The sequence below is a fragment of the Megalops cyprinoides genome, chromosome 14 (genome assembly GCF_013368585.1).
Source record: "Megalops cyprinoides isolate fMegCyp1 chromosome 14, fMegCyp1.pri, whole genome shotgun sequence".
NCBI classification, from domain to species: Eukaryota; Metazoa; Chordata; class Actinopteri; order Elopiformes; family Megalopidae; genus Megalops; species Megalops cyprinoides.
Genome location: NC_050596.1, coordinates 21,652,228 through 21,666,255, shown reverse-complemented (window position 1 = coordinate 21,666,255; position 14,028 = coordinate 21,652,228). Strand labels below are relative to the sequence as shown.

At 38.6% G+C, this 14,028-nt stretch overlaps 1 protein-coding gene across 1 annotated transcript in view; it reads right to left on the bottom strand.

Moving 5' to 3' along the window:
- arhgap15 (Rho GTPase activating protein 15) overlaps positions 1–14,028 on the bottom strand; it is a 122,501-nt gene that overhangs the window by 107,804 nt on the left and 669 nt on the right. Inside the window, exon 2 of the mRNA XM_036545474.1 lies at positions 10,382–10,547. Within this exon, the coding sequence (XP_036401367.1) occupies positions 10,382–10,537 (156 nt within the window). The 5' untranslated portion in view covers positions 10,538–10,547. The remainder of the gene's footprint in view (positions 1–10,381; positions 10,548–14,028) is intronic.

Here is a 14,028-nt window from a genome sequence, read left to right as displayed (position 1 = left end):
AATGTTTTCAAGGATGTAAACATTACAACAAGTATTACAACTGAACTTTGAATAATAACATAGCCTTCATCTTCCTTTGCACAACCATCCAACACCAAACTGAACGAATGGCAGTTCACATTACCCATTTGAAACTGTAGAAGTACTTCCCGTTGATGATAATAGATTGTGTTTGTTTCGTTTCTGAAAGTCAAGGCTACCCTGGTCATGGGATTTCAAGACAGAACTTCAAGTTCTCCAGACAGTAGGTCCTAAAATAAAACCACAGGCCACAAATCTGGGAAAGGCATCAAAACAGCCAGAGGAGATATTTGTCTTGAGAAGAATTCATAAGCAAATGCATTTGGGGGCTCTTTTTCTCTTGTGTTTACAGATATGTTTAAGACAAGGTGACAGAATAACATATCGTACAAGGAAAAAAAAAGTGTGATTTCCACAGAGCTTGAGGTGGAATTCTTTTGGAAACCATCTGTGCTTATTGCTTACCTAACCCACTAAGGGAGCAGCCAGAATGCCACTCTGGGGGAATAGCTTCCAACCATATAAAAAAGATGTGCACTGACAATACCGCATTCCCTCTGGGAAAGCATGCCAAAAAATGCAATATTTCTTCTGAAAGCTCTTTTACCGAAGACGCTGAGGATTAAGAAGGGAAAACACTGCAGGACACTGCTGTGTCATCTACCATTAAGCAGCTCTAAGCTTTCTGTTAAGAGATACTTCCACAAAAATAGGTCAGGGGAAAGAGGTGGGGGGAGAAACAGGCCTCTGCGTTCTCCCCTTCTTAATGCTATGTATGCTGATGATCGCCCATTTACGCACCCCTGGTGGCTCTCCTTGTGCTGTGTGACAGAACACAGGGAACTCTGGGAAATGGAGGACCAGAAACCTGTCCTGTGAGGCTGAAATTCTGCAAGTTGAGGCGTGCTTGCCCTGACCACACAGCACGATCACACCTGCAGGGGCTGCAGGCTAGACACTGACTTTTCCCTGTTTGCTCAAAGTTAACTATATAAGTCTGGCTCTGAACTATTGAACCTTTATGTCTCCAATACTTATTGGGACCATAATATTTAGTGTGAAACTTGAGAAAATTCTCAAGCCTCAGTATGGAGTGTATTCATTTACATTATACTCTGTTTGAAATATATCCTTGTATTAACATGGGCTTTATTTGATGGTTTAACATGGTAACAAAAACATCAAACTGTTAGACATATGTTAGGTACAAGCACATAGTGCCCAAGTCACCTTGCTTGTCATTTATCTCATCACTTGTTATCCTCTCATAAGCTTTTATATATGACACTGTCTCCAGTTATCGCTGTGCTCAAAAGTACAATGACAGTCTCCTTGGGAACTGAACCTGCAATCTTTGTAAGCAAAGCTCTGCAAATATCAGAATGATTATTTCATTTTTGTTAGTTACACAAGTTTTCCTACAGCTCATTTTTAGCACTAAACCCTACAATCTGCAATGTTCAGTCTATGGCAGTGAGGCAGATTCCTTACTCTGAGTTTGTCACATAGCTAACACAGTGATCAAATCATACTTCCTGTCTTACTTTCTGGTAACACTTTTCATCTCAGAATGATTCCACAAACAAAAACTGGAATTAGACAGGATACAAATAATATCTGAATCCTATGACCTCTCTCAGAGAATCTCACATAAGCATTATTAATGAACCACCAAAGTGTATAGCCTGTTCTGTGTAAAAATATCTACATAAAAGAGATGAGATGAGGGGAAAAAAACAATGCACAGCTTTAGATCTATAAAGAAAACCAAGTGCCACATGATACAATGTAAAATGGCAGTAGAGAGGGAACTCAAGCAACTGACAGCATTTTTAATCTTTTCCTTTTAAAATCTTGTCCCTTTCACAAGCTTTCAATCTCTGCTTACACCCTGCTTGCCTTTTATCATTTGTCAGCTGTGTGTTTGGACGATCTTTGTCTCTTTGATGACAGTAGGGACTGTGAATGTCAGCTATAAAACATTTTAACATTAAATGAGGTTTCAGAGATGGATAGATAGGCATCCAGGGGTAATTTCAATCCATGCTAAACATCCTGGAGAGATACACAGTTCTTAGCAGATTAAAATAATATTTGCCTTACGCAAAGTACAAACATTAAAATCTATATAATGTTGAATCAACATGTTTCTCTAATGCAGTATGATTACATTATGCCTGCCTCAAAACAGTCCTTGTGCCAGTCTTGAAAACTGATATTGTTTGCAGAGAAAGACATCATACTGTTCAAGTAATCCAACATAATAGTGATGCTCAACTTCACTGTAAATCCAGTCCAGACTTTCACTTTCTAAGACAAGCATGAGCCACCTTCATACACGGACTGTTTACATAATGTGGAGTGAATTAAATTTGGGTGTTAAACCACATATTAGCCATGCATTGACTATTCAGCTCACAACACTTGCTACCTCTTTATTTCTCCTGGTCAGTCTGAAGGGTCTCTCTACATTCTTCTGCCCCCTGCTCCTACCTTAGCATGTGTGTCTAATATTAGAATGTTGTTGTTTACCAAATGTGTGCCTTGCTACGGAAACCATGGGGGATAGTCAATCTAACTGCAGTGGTTCCTAGCCTTACTGTAACTTTAAGCAAGGATTTAAAACACACATTTTTTCCCTTGTAGCAAATCAGCAGGAGTTTTGGTGGTTGTTAAATTTCAGAAAATTATTGTGTCATAAAGAGATGTCAGAATGCAATAAATGCATAATTTTTTTTTTTCCAAATGCCATAGCGCTCTGGCTTAAAGTGAGTCCTCAGCAGTATAAGCAGAGGAAGATTCATTCCCAGAGTTTTGTAAAAAGCCCAGTCTCCCAGAGAAAAACTGACTGCTTCACACATCTAGAGAGAAGACCACCTTTCTCTCACTTTTCTTCTTCCCTGCTTCCAGGACGACAGTAATGACCAAACCATGTCTGGCGTGAAAAGAAAGACAGCGGAGAGTTTAACAGGGACTTTAAGAGATGAAAAGGCACAATGTGAAAGGCAAAATATGACAACAACAGGCTCTCAGTTTGTTCCTTCCTATTCAAGAGTGATTTCCCCTGCTGCTGTCACTGTAAGCTTATTATTGTGACAGAGTTGGCCATGAATCTTTCCTCCACAAACATTTCAATGCATTCACACAGGTATTTATGGAATTATTACTGTTTACAGTATATGACAGTATATACTATACTGTTTATGGTATACGACAGTATATGCAACTTAAAAAAAGACCATAATTAGTATAGAAGCAATAACATGTTGAACTGGTTTATCTGCTGATCCTGAAGACACACATTATATTGTTTTTAATAATTATTATCATAATTATGTCATTATTATTATTATTATTATTATTATTATTATTATTATTATTATTATTATTTTGGTCAACCAATCACTCTAAGTGAAGCTGAAGAATAAATACTATCTCTTTGTTTTGGAGAAAAGCAAAAGAAAATATTTAATTTTGAATTAGGTATACTAGGTTGATTGATGTTGGATGGTGCCAAAAGTACAACCATGATATATGCTTACACAAGCACGTCCTATGAAGGGACCAGTCCTGAATTTTGGTAAAGATAAATATTACGGAATACTGATTTATCCATATTCCGTCTTTGGAAAACTTCTTTGAAAAACAGTTTTTCCACTTACCACAGTGCTACCCTGCCCTCTACTGATCCTCACAAGATGTTGCATCACCAGGAGAAATCTGCTGCTGTTTTTCTCTGTGAGTAAACTACAGACTCATCTCTCACTTTTACCACGGGTTCAAGGTCAGAGCCTGGCTATTTCCAGCCTGCCTTTTCTTTGTTCCGTGTCAAAAAATGACAAGGTAACGCAAGTCGGGGTCAGCTGTGTTACAGGAACACTTACATACATCGGGGAAGTGGAAATCAATCCTGGCTGACAGTGTCTTCAGGATACAGAGACCTGGCTGTCATCCCCTGCTCACTCACGCACACACGCACACACACACACACTCACACACACACACACAGACACGTACCCCTCCTGACCACTACAAATCAAACATAAGGAAGAGCTGTCATTTTGCATTAGAGGAATTCGCTTTCACTTCTGGCAAGGTAAATAAACCTTTCAGAGGGCGCATCTGATGTTTCATGGATGCCGTCCAACAATATGCCTTACAGTTGTCATTTCTATTTTTGCTTTCTTTTGATCCACTGACAAGTCTTTTTAAGGTGTAATATTGGGGGCATTTGGTTTGCGTGCAACATATTAAACACTTGCAGTATTCAGCATTCTCAGTAGGTACATGTGAGAATGATCAAAGTGGGCAAGCCAAGCCTTCTGGCTCCAAAAATGATGGATAAAATTACACTTCAGAGCTACAGTGCAAGCATTAGACTATGCTCTGAAATATGTTGCTGTATCATCGCTTTAAACAAACATATTGTCCTCCATTAAGTTGGAGTGCAAATTTAATTATCCTCCTCACCCTCTGCTGTCATTCACAGAACTCTGTGTGCTTTTGAAGCAAGCATAAAATCATCAGAAGTCGTGTGCTAAATTAACAGGCTTCACAGATGTTACAGTGACATCAGACAACTGTCAGTATTTTTCATTTTGGTAATACTCAGCAAATGTTTTCTGCTGAACTTGATGTCGCTGCGTAAACAATTAGTTAAACTGTAGTCCATATGCAATGAAGAAACTGTTGCTTGAATCTGAGTACTAAAAATCTGTTTTTAGAAGAGTGCTTAAAACAATCTGTTCCTGAGGATAGCTGCCAGACTCTCCTTTCAGGTAGCAATGGAAAAAAAAAAAAAGGAAATTCCCTACATTATCATATGTCCCACTCACCCACATTGCACATACATACAAAAAAATACACAAAATTGATCAAGGTTAAATACCTTTTTCAAGGGTAACACAGTAACACCCCTCTCAAACCTACAAACTTCTGGTTATAGATTTTTCTCACTGCTACTCCATACTGCCTCCAACAGGAGTGCCATTGGGGCTCATGCCTTTGTGTGGGAAAATGAATGGTTTTGTTTCCGGGGGAAATGTAAAAGGCCCACTCCTTGTCTGAATATCTGGCATATAATGGTGATGCAGCACGAGGTCGATTGGGGGGGGGGGGGGGTCACCCATCTCGAGAGGAAACCCGCTGAAAATGAACAGCAACGGAACAATCCCGCTTGATTGTGCACAAATGCAACACGACTGTGTCAGAGCTCCGCTTCCCCCTTTCAGACCACATTTTAATTGCCCCTACGCATCTGCGGCAACACAACGTTTGGACTGGCAGCCGCTCGACTCACTCGCAGGCCGTTGCACATTCTGGTTAATTACCACACGAATCGGCTGTTTTTCTCCCCCCTGGAAACACAGTACCGTCAGAGGACAGGGGTCTGACAAATGTGGCGTCTGAATAATTAGCCGGGAAGCAACATGTAAAACATTGCGTTCGCCTTCCACCGAGGACGACAATCAAAACAATTAATTTGTTGTCAATTATTCATCACTTCGAAGGTCCTGAAAAGGGCTCGTTAATATGGAAATCAGCTAGAATGCTAACGAGGTTAGAGTATCTGACTTAGGTATCATTTGAGTGCATTAAAGAAAACTGTTTTATTTTCAAAAGCACTTCTGTGCATTTTAACTTTGTATACCTTTTCCCCTTCAACAGAGTTTTCTTCCCTTATTTGTGAACAATTTTTAAAACAAGGTGAGATAACTGAACATAACTGAAATAACTGAAATCAAACTGATCACAGCTATAAAGTGTTAAATTGGAAAGTAATTCAATTGCCTCTATTTTGTCTGAAGGGACCTCCCATGTATATGAGCACCAGTGCAGAATGACTGTCTCATGTAAGGAATGTGTCTTTTCAGCAATAGCTTTCCAGCGCTGAATCCTGACCAACACCAAAAAAAAAAAAAAATTGTCATCATACAGGAATGCACAGGAGAGAATGCCAAAGAAACATGTGCTGTCTCACGCATGAACTGCCAAATCAATCATTTAATCAATCTTATGGGCATTTATTGGCTCTTCCCTGGAATGTGGAAACCTCATGAATGAAGAATTGAGGAAATGCGCCCAGCAACCAATCATCATTTGAATTTAACCACACTATGGAATTCCTCAAAATGTGGCCAGGCACACATTGCCTCAGCTGTTGGAGGAATGCTAAAGTGTCATGCTAAAGATTTCATGGCCTTCTCAAAGGAGTGGAAGTAAGAATAGTATAAATTCTGAAAAGATGTAGTTACAGCTGAAAACTATGCTGCAGCAATGACTTACCGAGCACAGTCTCTGAATTATCTACTCATGTGTGAGGAACAGGTAGCTCTCTGAACCTCACGCCCAAACACTGATGATGCTTCACAGAGTCAAAAGCAACCTGCCAGCTCTATTAGAAACACTTTTCCCTAAACTTAGATTTTAAAACTGAAACAGATTTTCTGAGTTGTTCTCCTTTCAGTCTGGCTAATATCATCCTTGCTTCATGTGTGTCCACCGCAGGGCATGGAGAGGAAGGAATGTGCTGGCCATCGGGTGTACAGCAAGAGCCTTAGATCTGGTTTAGATTTCGTTTAAAAAGGCTGGCGCCCTGGCAGAGCAGGCGCGGTGCTCTGCTGGAGCTGCTGTTTCAGCCTCGCCGGTGTCAGAGGCCACGTGTTTTACAAGAGCTTCTGCTGATAGCGATTCAGCCGACGTGCCGCTGCCCCGAGATACGGCAATCTGGCACGCAACGCAAATCAATGAGCCCCTCCTGGAATATCTGGGGATGTACACTGGAACACCCCCAAACGGTGCTGTCTGCCAGCATCCAAACCAAGCGCTGCTGGGCTGCCAGATATGATTATAATATACAAAGAGGTTTTTGTTTAAAAAGAAAAAAGCAACGCATGGGAATTGAATCAGGACCAGGTAATTCAATTTGAACAAAGTAGACATGTGCTACAAACAGTTTATTATCGGAATTTTGCCTAGTGGAACGTTAAAAATCTCACAAACTTTGTGTACCTTTTAGTGTGCTGATTTGGGAAAACTATGACTTAAAATATTCAGCAATGCAACATGTCCTCCTGAACCCTGGTTTCCCATCTGAATTTTTAAATGTATTTTATTTATTTATTCATTTATTTTTGGAGAGGTATTTAAAAAGCCGTTAAAAGCAACCAACATAAAATGTCTGTTTTTAAAACTGCTGTAATTAATTTATTCAAATTATTAATTTCTGTCCCCATCCTCAAGAAGTAACACCTGCAAATGCTCTGCCAGGCACAGGAGTGCTCATTTGTTTCAAAGGCAGTTAATCCATTTAGTGTCTGCATATTGATATGCCAATTATGGATAATTGCAGATGAGGCGTCCGTCAAGGTAACAATGCATAAGGGTTTGCAGGAACATTAGGAGCAAGCCAGCATGTAATGCTGGAGGTGTTAATTGGTAGGTGGGTGATATAGGCAACTGTGGAGTACAGAGCAGGAGGAGATGGATGACTCCTAATTTATAATAAATAATAATAGCTCTCACAACCTCATACTGTACGTGTTTTTAAGCCTCACAGAGAAACAGGGGAAGAGAGGTCAAGACAGAAAGAAGCAGCGAAGGAAATTCAGATTGAAGAATAACCATAGAAATAATTTCCAGATTTTTACAAAGATACTCTTTATAATTTATATTGTGGAATATAACATTTATTAAATTGCCTGTTTAGAAGTACATTTATGGTTTTCAAACCCTCATTTTTTTGTAGCAGTCACCATTGTTATGTTTGGTAGAATTTTAAATTGAATTTTCTTGTGTCTTGTCAATTCTACCAAGAGTTAGGCCTATATCATGTACAAATGAAATATTAAAAAATAAGATATTTCAAATGCAGCAATGCCTTCATTGCATGTTTTGCATACTGACATACAACACTGGCAAGCCAGTCATTTCTGGCACACCAGATTGTGAATTTTACATGCACCGGAAAATAATAAGATCATAGAGATTATGCATGGATCATTCTGAACAAATTTCCAAAAAATATGGTATGACAGATTGCAAGGATTGTAATTACATTTGCCATTTCATCAATATCCATATTTCTCTGGATTTTGTTTCTACTGGGAATAATTCAGATAAAACAAAATGTCAGACCCAAATGTTCCCTGCTTTCTTACAGCTAACGATAATCACATTATGAATTAGAACAGGCTGAAAAGACATATTAATTATAATCAATTCACACAAATACTGTTCACCAAATGTCAGGGAACCGTGATTGATTTCATTCTGTTCTACACAGAGACCCATTCCCATGTGCCGGAATCCAGTAGCCCACTTTTAGCCTAGTTATTTTTCTGAATGTCTTGTTCTTCCTGGAGGAGTGCAGTACTTTAGACCCTGACCCCCTCCCACCCCCTGTGCCCAGCCTATTGCATAAACCATTTCTTTGTGGACAGTGGCCAATATGCTAAGTGTGAAACTTCCCATGTCTGGGATGGGGCCTTGGCATGGATGTGTTTTCAAATCCAAATAAAATGAAGAAAACTTTATATTAATTATACAATTGACTTCACATCCGCCAAAAATAAAGTTTATTTCCCTGCAATAAATAAATAATCTGACCCTTTCTGGATCCTGTCGTCATTGAAGTGTGTGAAAGGGAACTAAAGTTGCGACTTTATTGGAACCCTCGATTTATAAGCATTTTGGTCTGGATCGTGTTTGAATATAATATAATACGAAGCTAATTGGCAACGTCTAAATATTACACAATAAGCAAACGAGGTACTCATTAAAGATCTTGTATTTCTCGTTCTCAATACCTTGATCACGCTCCTGGCTGCACAGGTGTGTGCTTGTTAAGACGCGTTAAACAAGTGAATGACAACACAACTGCGAGCCCAGGAATCTCGGAGACACACGGTAGGCTTTGCTGTTTGGTCACTTTTGGTTGCTTCAAATGAAAACTTTCTTCAGCAGTTTTGCGTCCATAACCAATACATGCAAGCCCCGTAGACTAGCAAAGCACAACACGAGTAGAATGACAGACTCGCCTTAAAACCACAGGAGAAAAAAAAAATGGAAGAAGCAGGAATGGAAATCTATAGCCATCCAGGTAAACGTCGCATTAAACGTATGAAAACGCCGAAGAGCACATGCTTTGCAATATTTTCCTGAACTGTTTATTGGTTTTGTACTAAAGGGAATGCGCATTAGTTCTTCGGAACCTAATTCCTTTATTCCTGATGCATGCTTGAATTGTCACCATTTTGTCCTAATAAGTGATACTTTGGTCATTTTATCTATTTTTCTAACTATTTTATTATCTAAAACAATTTGTGCATTATTTAAAGTTGTGTTGTTTAATGACAGAATAGTTAAGGTAATAGAGAACATATCTGTAATAAAACAAGCTTAGCTTGGAGGGCATAATCATCTAAAAGAAATTCTCCTACAATAATCAATCGCCCTGTTTATAGAGAATTTTGTCCAGTAGGCAGTGTTTTTTTTTTTTTTCTCCAAACATAAGACAGTATTTTTGTTTGTGCTGATCAATAATGTTACAAATGCACTCAAAAATATGTTTGGTCATTTCACATGTGTAAGAAAATAACTCGGTATGATCATTGTTTCATGCTTTTTATGCAAACAAAATGTTCAACAAGTGCCTCATTCTTTCCTTGGCTTTAATATGCTGCGGTCTTCCTCTTCCTCTGGATCTGTGGTGTAGCCTACATTGTAGTCACTGTTGTCCATTGTTGGGGAAAATGCTGTTATGCGTGGTGTATTAGGTGAAACACACTTTTAAAGGTGTCTACATCTCGATTGGCCAATACACATTCACAGCTGCTTCACACCTCCAAATAATTTAAGATCACCCCCTTTTACACCACAGAGGAAATCTCCTTTAAAATAACTTCATCCCACCTTTCGAACCGCATTCACTTCAGTGTAAAAGGGCACCGCGGAGAGACAAAATATTAAGTTGTTGCAGTCTGTAGGCACCAAAGTCCATGGAAATCCGTGACATGCTATAAAAATGGACTTTTTTTTACATTTCACATTGAATGCAAATATGAGTGAATGGAATTTTTTTTGTAATGCAAGAACGTCTAAAATTATGCAAGACTCTAAAATTACTTTTTGGCTCACTGTGTTATAATGTGCTCCATTGAGTTCCACTGCAATTTCCAAATAGTCTTTCAAAAACTAAATGCATGAGAATTGCTGTGTTAGGAAATTTGCATCAATTTTTGTAGCTCCACCAATTTATGCTGCCAGACAAAAAAACTCACACAAAGCAGCACTAGGTCATTCTGAATGAATCATCACACTGTTCCAGCATCAATTCCCACTGCTATGGGGCAGTACTCACGGGTTTCTGGGGCTGTCCTGGTTCCGGTATGACCATGGACTTGGTCTGGCTGAGCCGTTCCCCAGTGCTGGTGGAATTCTTAATCCTCATTTGGACCGAGCCAGGACTCTGGTGGGCAGAGCCTCCCAGAGGGGTTTGCTTTGTATAACTTTGCATCTTCGTTATTCTGCTCAGAGTTTAAAAAAAAAAGAACAAGACAGTGAAGGTTTGAATTTATTAGCACTTCAGATTATTTGGTGTGCCTGATGAGCTTGTGTAATTTTTGTGACAGCAGAAATGATGATACAATGTACTTTGGGGAAATAACTATTAATTGAGTCATTAATATACATATGAACACCCTGTTTTCTATTTAAGCAGTCTGCATAGGCAGCGGTTTTGGAGCAGCACCAATTAATCTTGAAACAAGAAGAAGCTGGTTTGAGTATGATTTATGTGTATTCTTAACATGATTGATTGTTGTAATTTAAGCTGTGGGGTACATCTAAACTAAAATAATTGGGTTATTATAAATGGGTGTGAGTGTTAAATCTCACTTTTCAGTGTAGTTGCAGAATCGTGAGACTGTCTTCCTTCTGTGGTTATGCCACTGCTCACCACCAGGGGGAAACAAAACTAACTTTCAGGTGTATAATTTTTATAGGTGGTTTCAAGAAAAACCCAAAATAACCTTGTCTGAACACTTCTTTACTGTTTGCTGTAAGACACAGATGTGTAGATTTTTTTAAAATCTATTTATTTATTTTGTTTTTGGTCCCAGCACTGAGTGATTCAAGAAACATTTGAAAGGAACAGGCTGCCTATGTGTAATACCCAAAGCCCAAATATTTATTTGTGTAGGATGATCACATAAAACATTTATGACATTACAGTCCCTGTTTAATTTATTCAGACGCTTAGTGTCAGAGGGTAATTCCACGTCATACGATCAATTAATTGTATTGCTTTAAATATACAAAATCAGCACGCAGGAGGCAGAAAGAAAGCCAGCAAGTTGAATAATGGCATAAAATCTATTCTACTGTCAAATTTGCCATATGTATCCTACTTCTGTCTTCATTTGCAGGGATTTTAAACCTTACCGCTTTCTAGGAGAACTTTTACACACAAAGAGAAGTGAGAACATTCTGTCCAGTCACAAAATAGAGGAATTGATGATGTTTAAACAACATTGCATTTGTACATTTCCCATTGCTCTTTCACACTAAGTCCCACACTGGCGTACATCAAGGAGTAATTCCAAATCATACTATGGTATATTACTTATTGTGGAAGGAAGAAAGAAGTTATAGGATCAATAAGTCCCATGGGTATCTTACTGTGTATGTTGAGTGTTAGAGTATGTAACAGTAACAAACTCCTCATATAAAGGCCAGAGGATCACATTGGTTTTGATAGAGAACTTTGTTCTGGTCATGAGAGCATCACCGTGTCATATCTAAAAACTTTTCAAAGTAATCTTGATAGCCTCAAGTGCATGAAATACAGACAATCAACTGTAATCGGAAACGAGTCACAAGTCTGCGTGTCTGACCGGACACGTGTTCAGTGGCGTAATATGTTTTTTTCTCTTGAGATCTTCCTGTTACCTTCCTGTTTCTTATTTAGAAGTGTGCCCTTTGCATGACTATGTCAGCTATAAAGAAATAAAGTTCAGCACACAGTATACCATTCAGAGCCTGCGGTCTGAATTTCAGGATGCCAGTGTGGAAGGCTTTCTTTTTGTGGTAGTTTGCATAGCTGTGTAGCTCACTGTAAACGTGCTTTTGTGTACAGGGCCTGCTGTGGTTTTATACAAAGACACATTTAGCACACCGCATGAATGCAGGTTTCTGTTTGGGGTCTCATGCGCAACATCTTCAGTGAGTAAATGCAGGACTATATTTATTCTGTGATTAACTTCTGAGCCCTGTATGGCTTTGACAGGAGGATCCCTCTGTATACATCCCTGGTCTCCATCACTGGACCAGGTTATCTCCCAGCAAGTTTCTTTTCTGTATCACCCTAAATCACCTGCATGCGTAGGAGAAGAACAACCTGGTACAACAGTGAAATGACTAAGGGCACTAAAGTGATTGACACTGACTGGAATTAAGATATGATTATTGAAAGGTGGTAGTTAGAGGTAAATGCAATGAAATCACAAAATCATTAACAACTGACTAATTTGATTATGGCACAATTACAATGCAATTACAATAAATGAATGCATGGGTCCTTTTTTTGAATCAAGGTTTTGGTTTACCAATAAGGGCATAATTTTTCCTCTTTGCTCACAATATGTAATCTTCACTGATTAGTGTAAACAACCTTTGTCACGCATTTAAAACAGTCATGGGCAAGTATATGTTGCGTAAGTACAGAAAATTAGCATGCCTTAATTGAGAGAGAGAGATTAAGCCAAACCCTTAAATACCTTTGAGATTGGAGAGCCTTGTTTCTCTTAATCAAGTGGTTTGTGTTAATGGTTATCAGTTGGCCCTGCTCCTTCAGAAATGGGTGATTTAGGGTGATATGGAGAAAAAACTGTCATCACTATCCTACTCCAGGGACCACTGACAAGCAAAAGACAGCATGAATTTAGGCCATCTATCTGTGTGTAATGATAGCTGAGTAGTTCAGCAGCAGTCTTCATTCCTCAAAAATTAAATGGCATTTTTGTACACATATACACCAGCTGATTTGTTGTCACAATCATAATGTTAAGTATAATTGTTTATTTTACTTTTGAGTGCCTCTGGATAGTAAGTTAAGATGTTAAGATTCATAATTATATATATATATATTCTTATAGTTGCTGCAATTTTGGTGCTAGTTTATATAACGGTTAATTATTAGCATGCTTCACAGAATGATACATAAAATCAGGGCAGTGCGTGGAGATTTGATGAAATCATGTATGTTATTCTATTATATTGTTCAGTAGTGTTTTCAGTTGTATCTGTAGTAAATTTCTTTTTGTCAAAAATGCTTTCATATTGCCACATAAATATGAGCAGTAGCTACCTTCCTTTATACAGAATTTTTTACATTTACATTTACATTTATTCATTTAGCAGATGCTTTTATCCAAAGCGACTTACATAGGTTACACTTCTTTACAATGTTATCCATTTATACAGCTGGATTTTTAAGGACATCCTCAGGTATTGAACATTAGTCCTAAAACATCAGTCAAAGTGATGGTTATCTCAAGCACTGTCAACCAATCTGGCTTCATTCCTCATTTAAAATACCCTCTTCCCAATCACTCTCATACCTCAGCATAAAAAGCAGATCCGTGAAAGACTCGTGCCATATGGACACAACCCAAACAGTAAGCTACAGAGTGACCAGAACTACAGAAATAGAAAATAGCAGCTCACTATAACAAGTATCATGGTGACAGTTATGCTAACTGATATTTAGCATGAAGGGAGTTCATACTAACTGATTGTTTTGATCAGCTACACATTATTCTAGCTTGCCAATAGAAAGGCTGTTTTTGTTTGTCAGTTTCCATCTGGCAATAACAAAACATAGTGTGGGACAGATTTGGGTGAAGGAGTTCAGGGTGAAGCCAGATTGGATAGCACAGCGTGCAATGCCTTTTTGACTGAAATATGAAGAATTAAGCTGAAATGGTTGACAGCACATGGATAGATAAG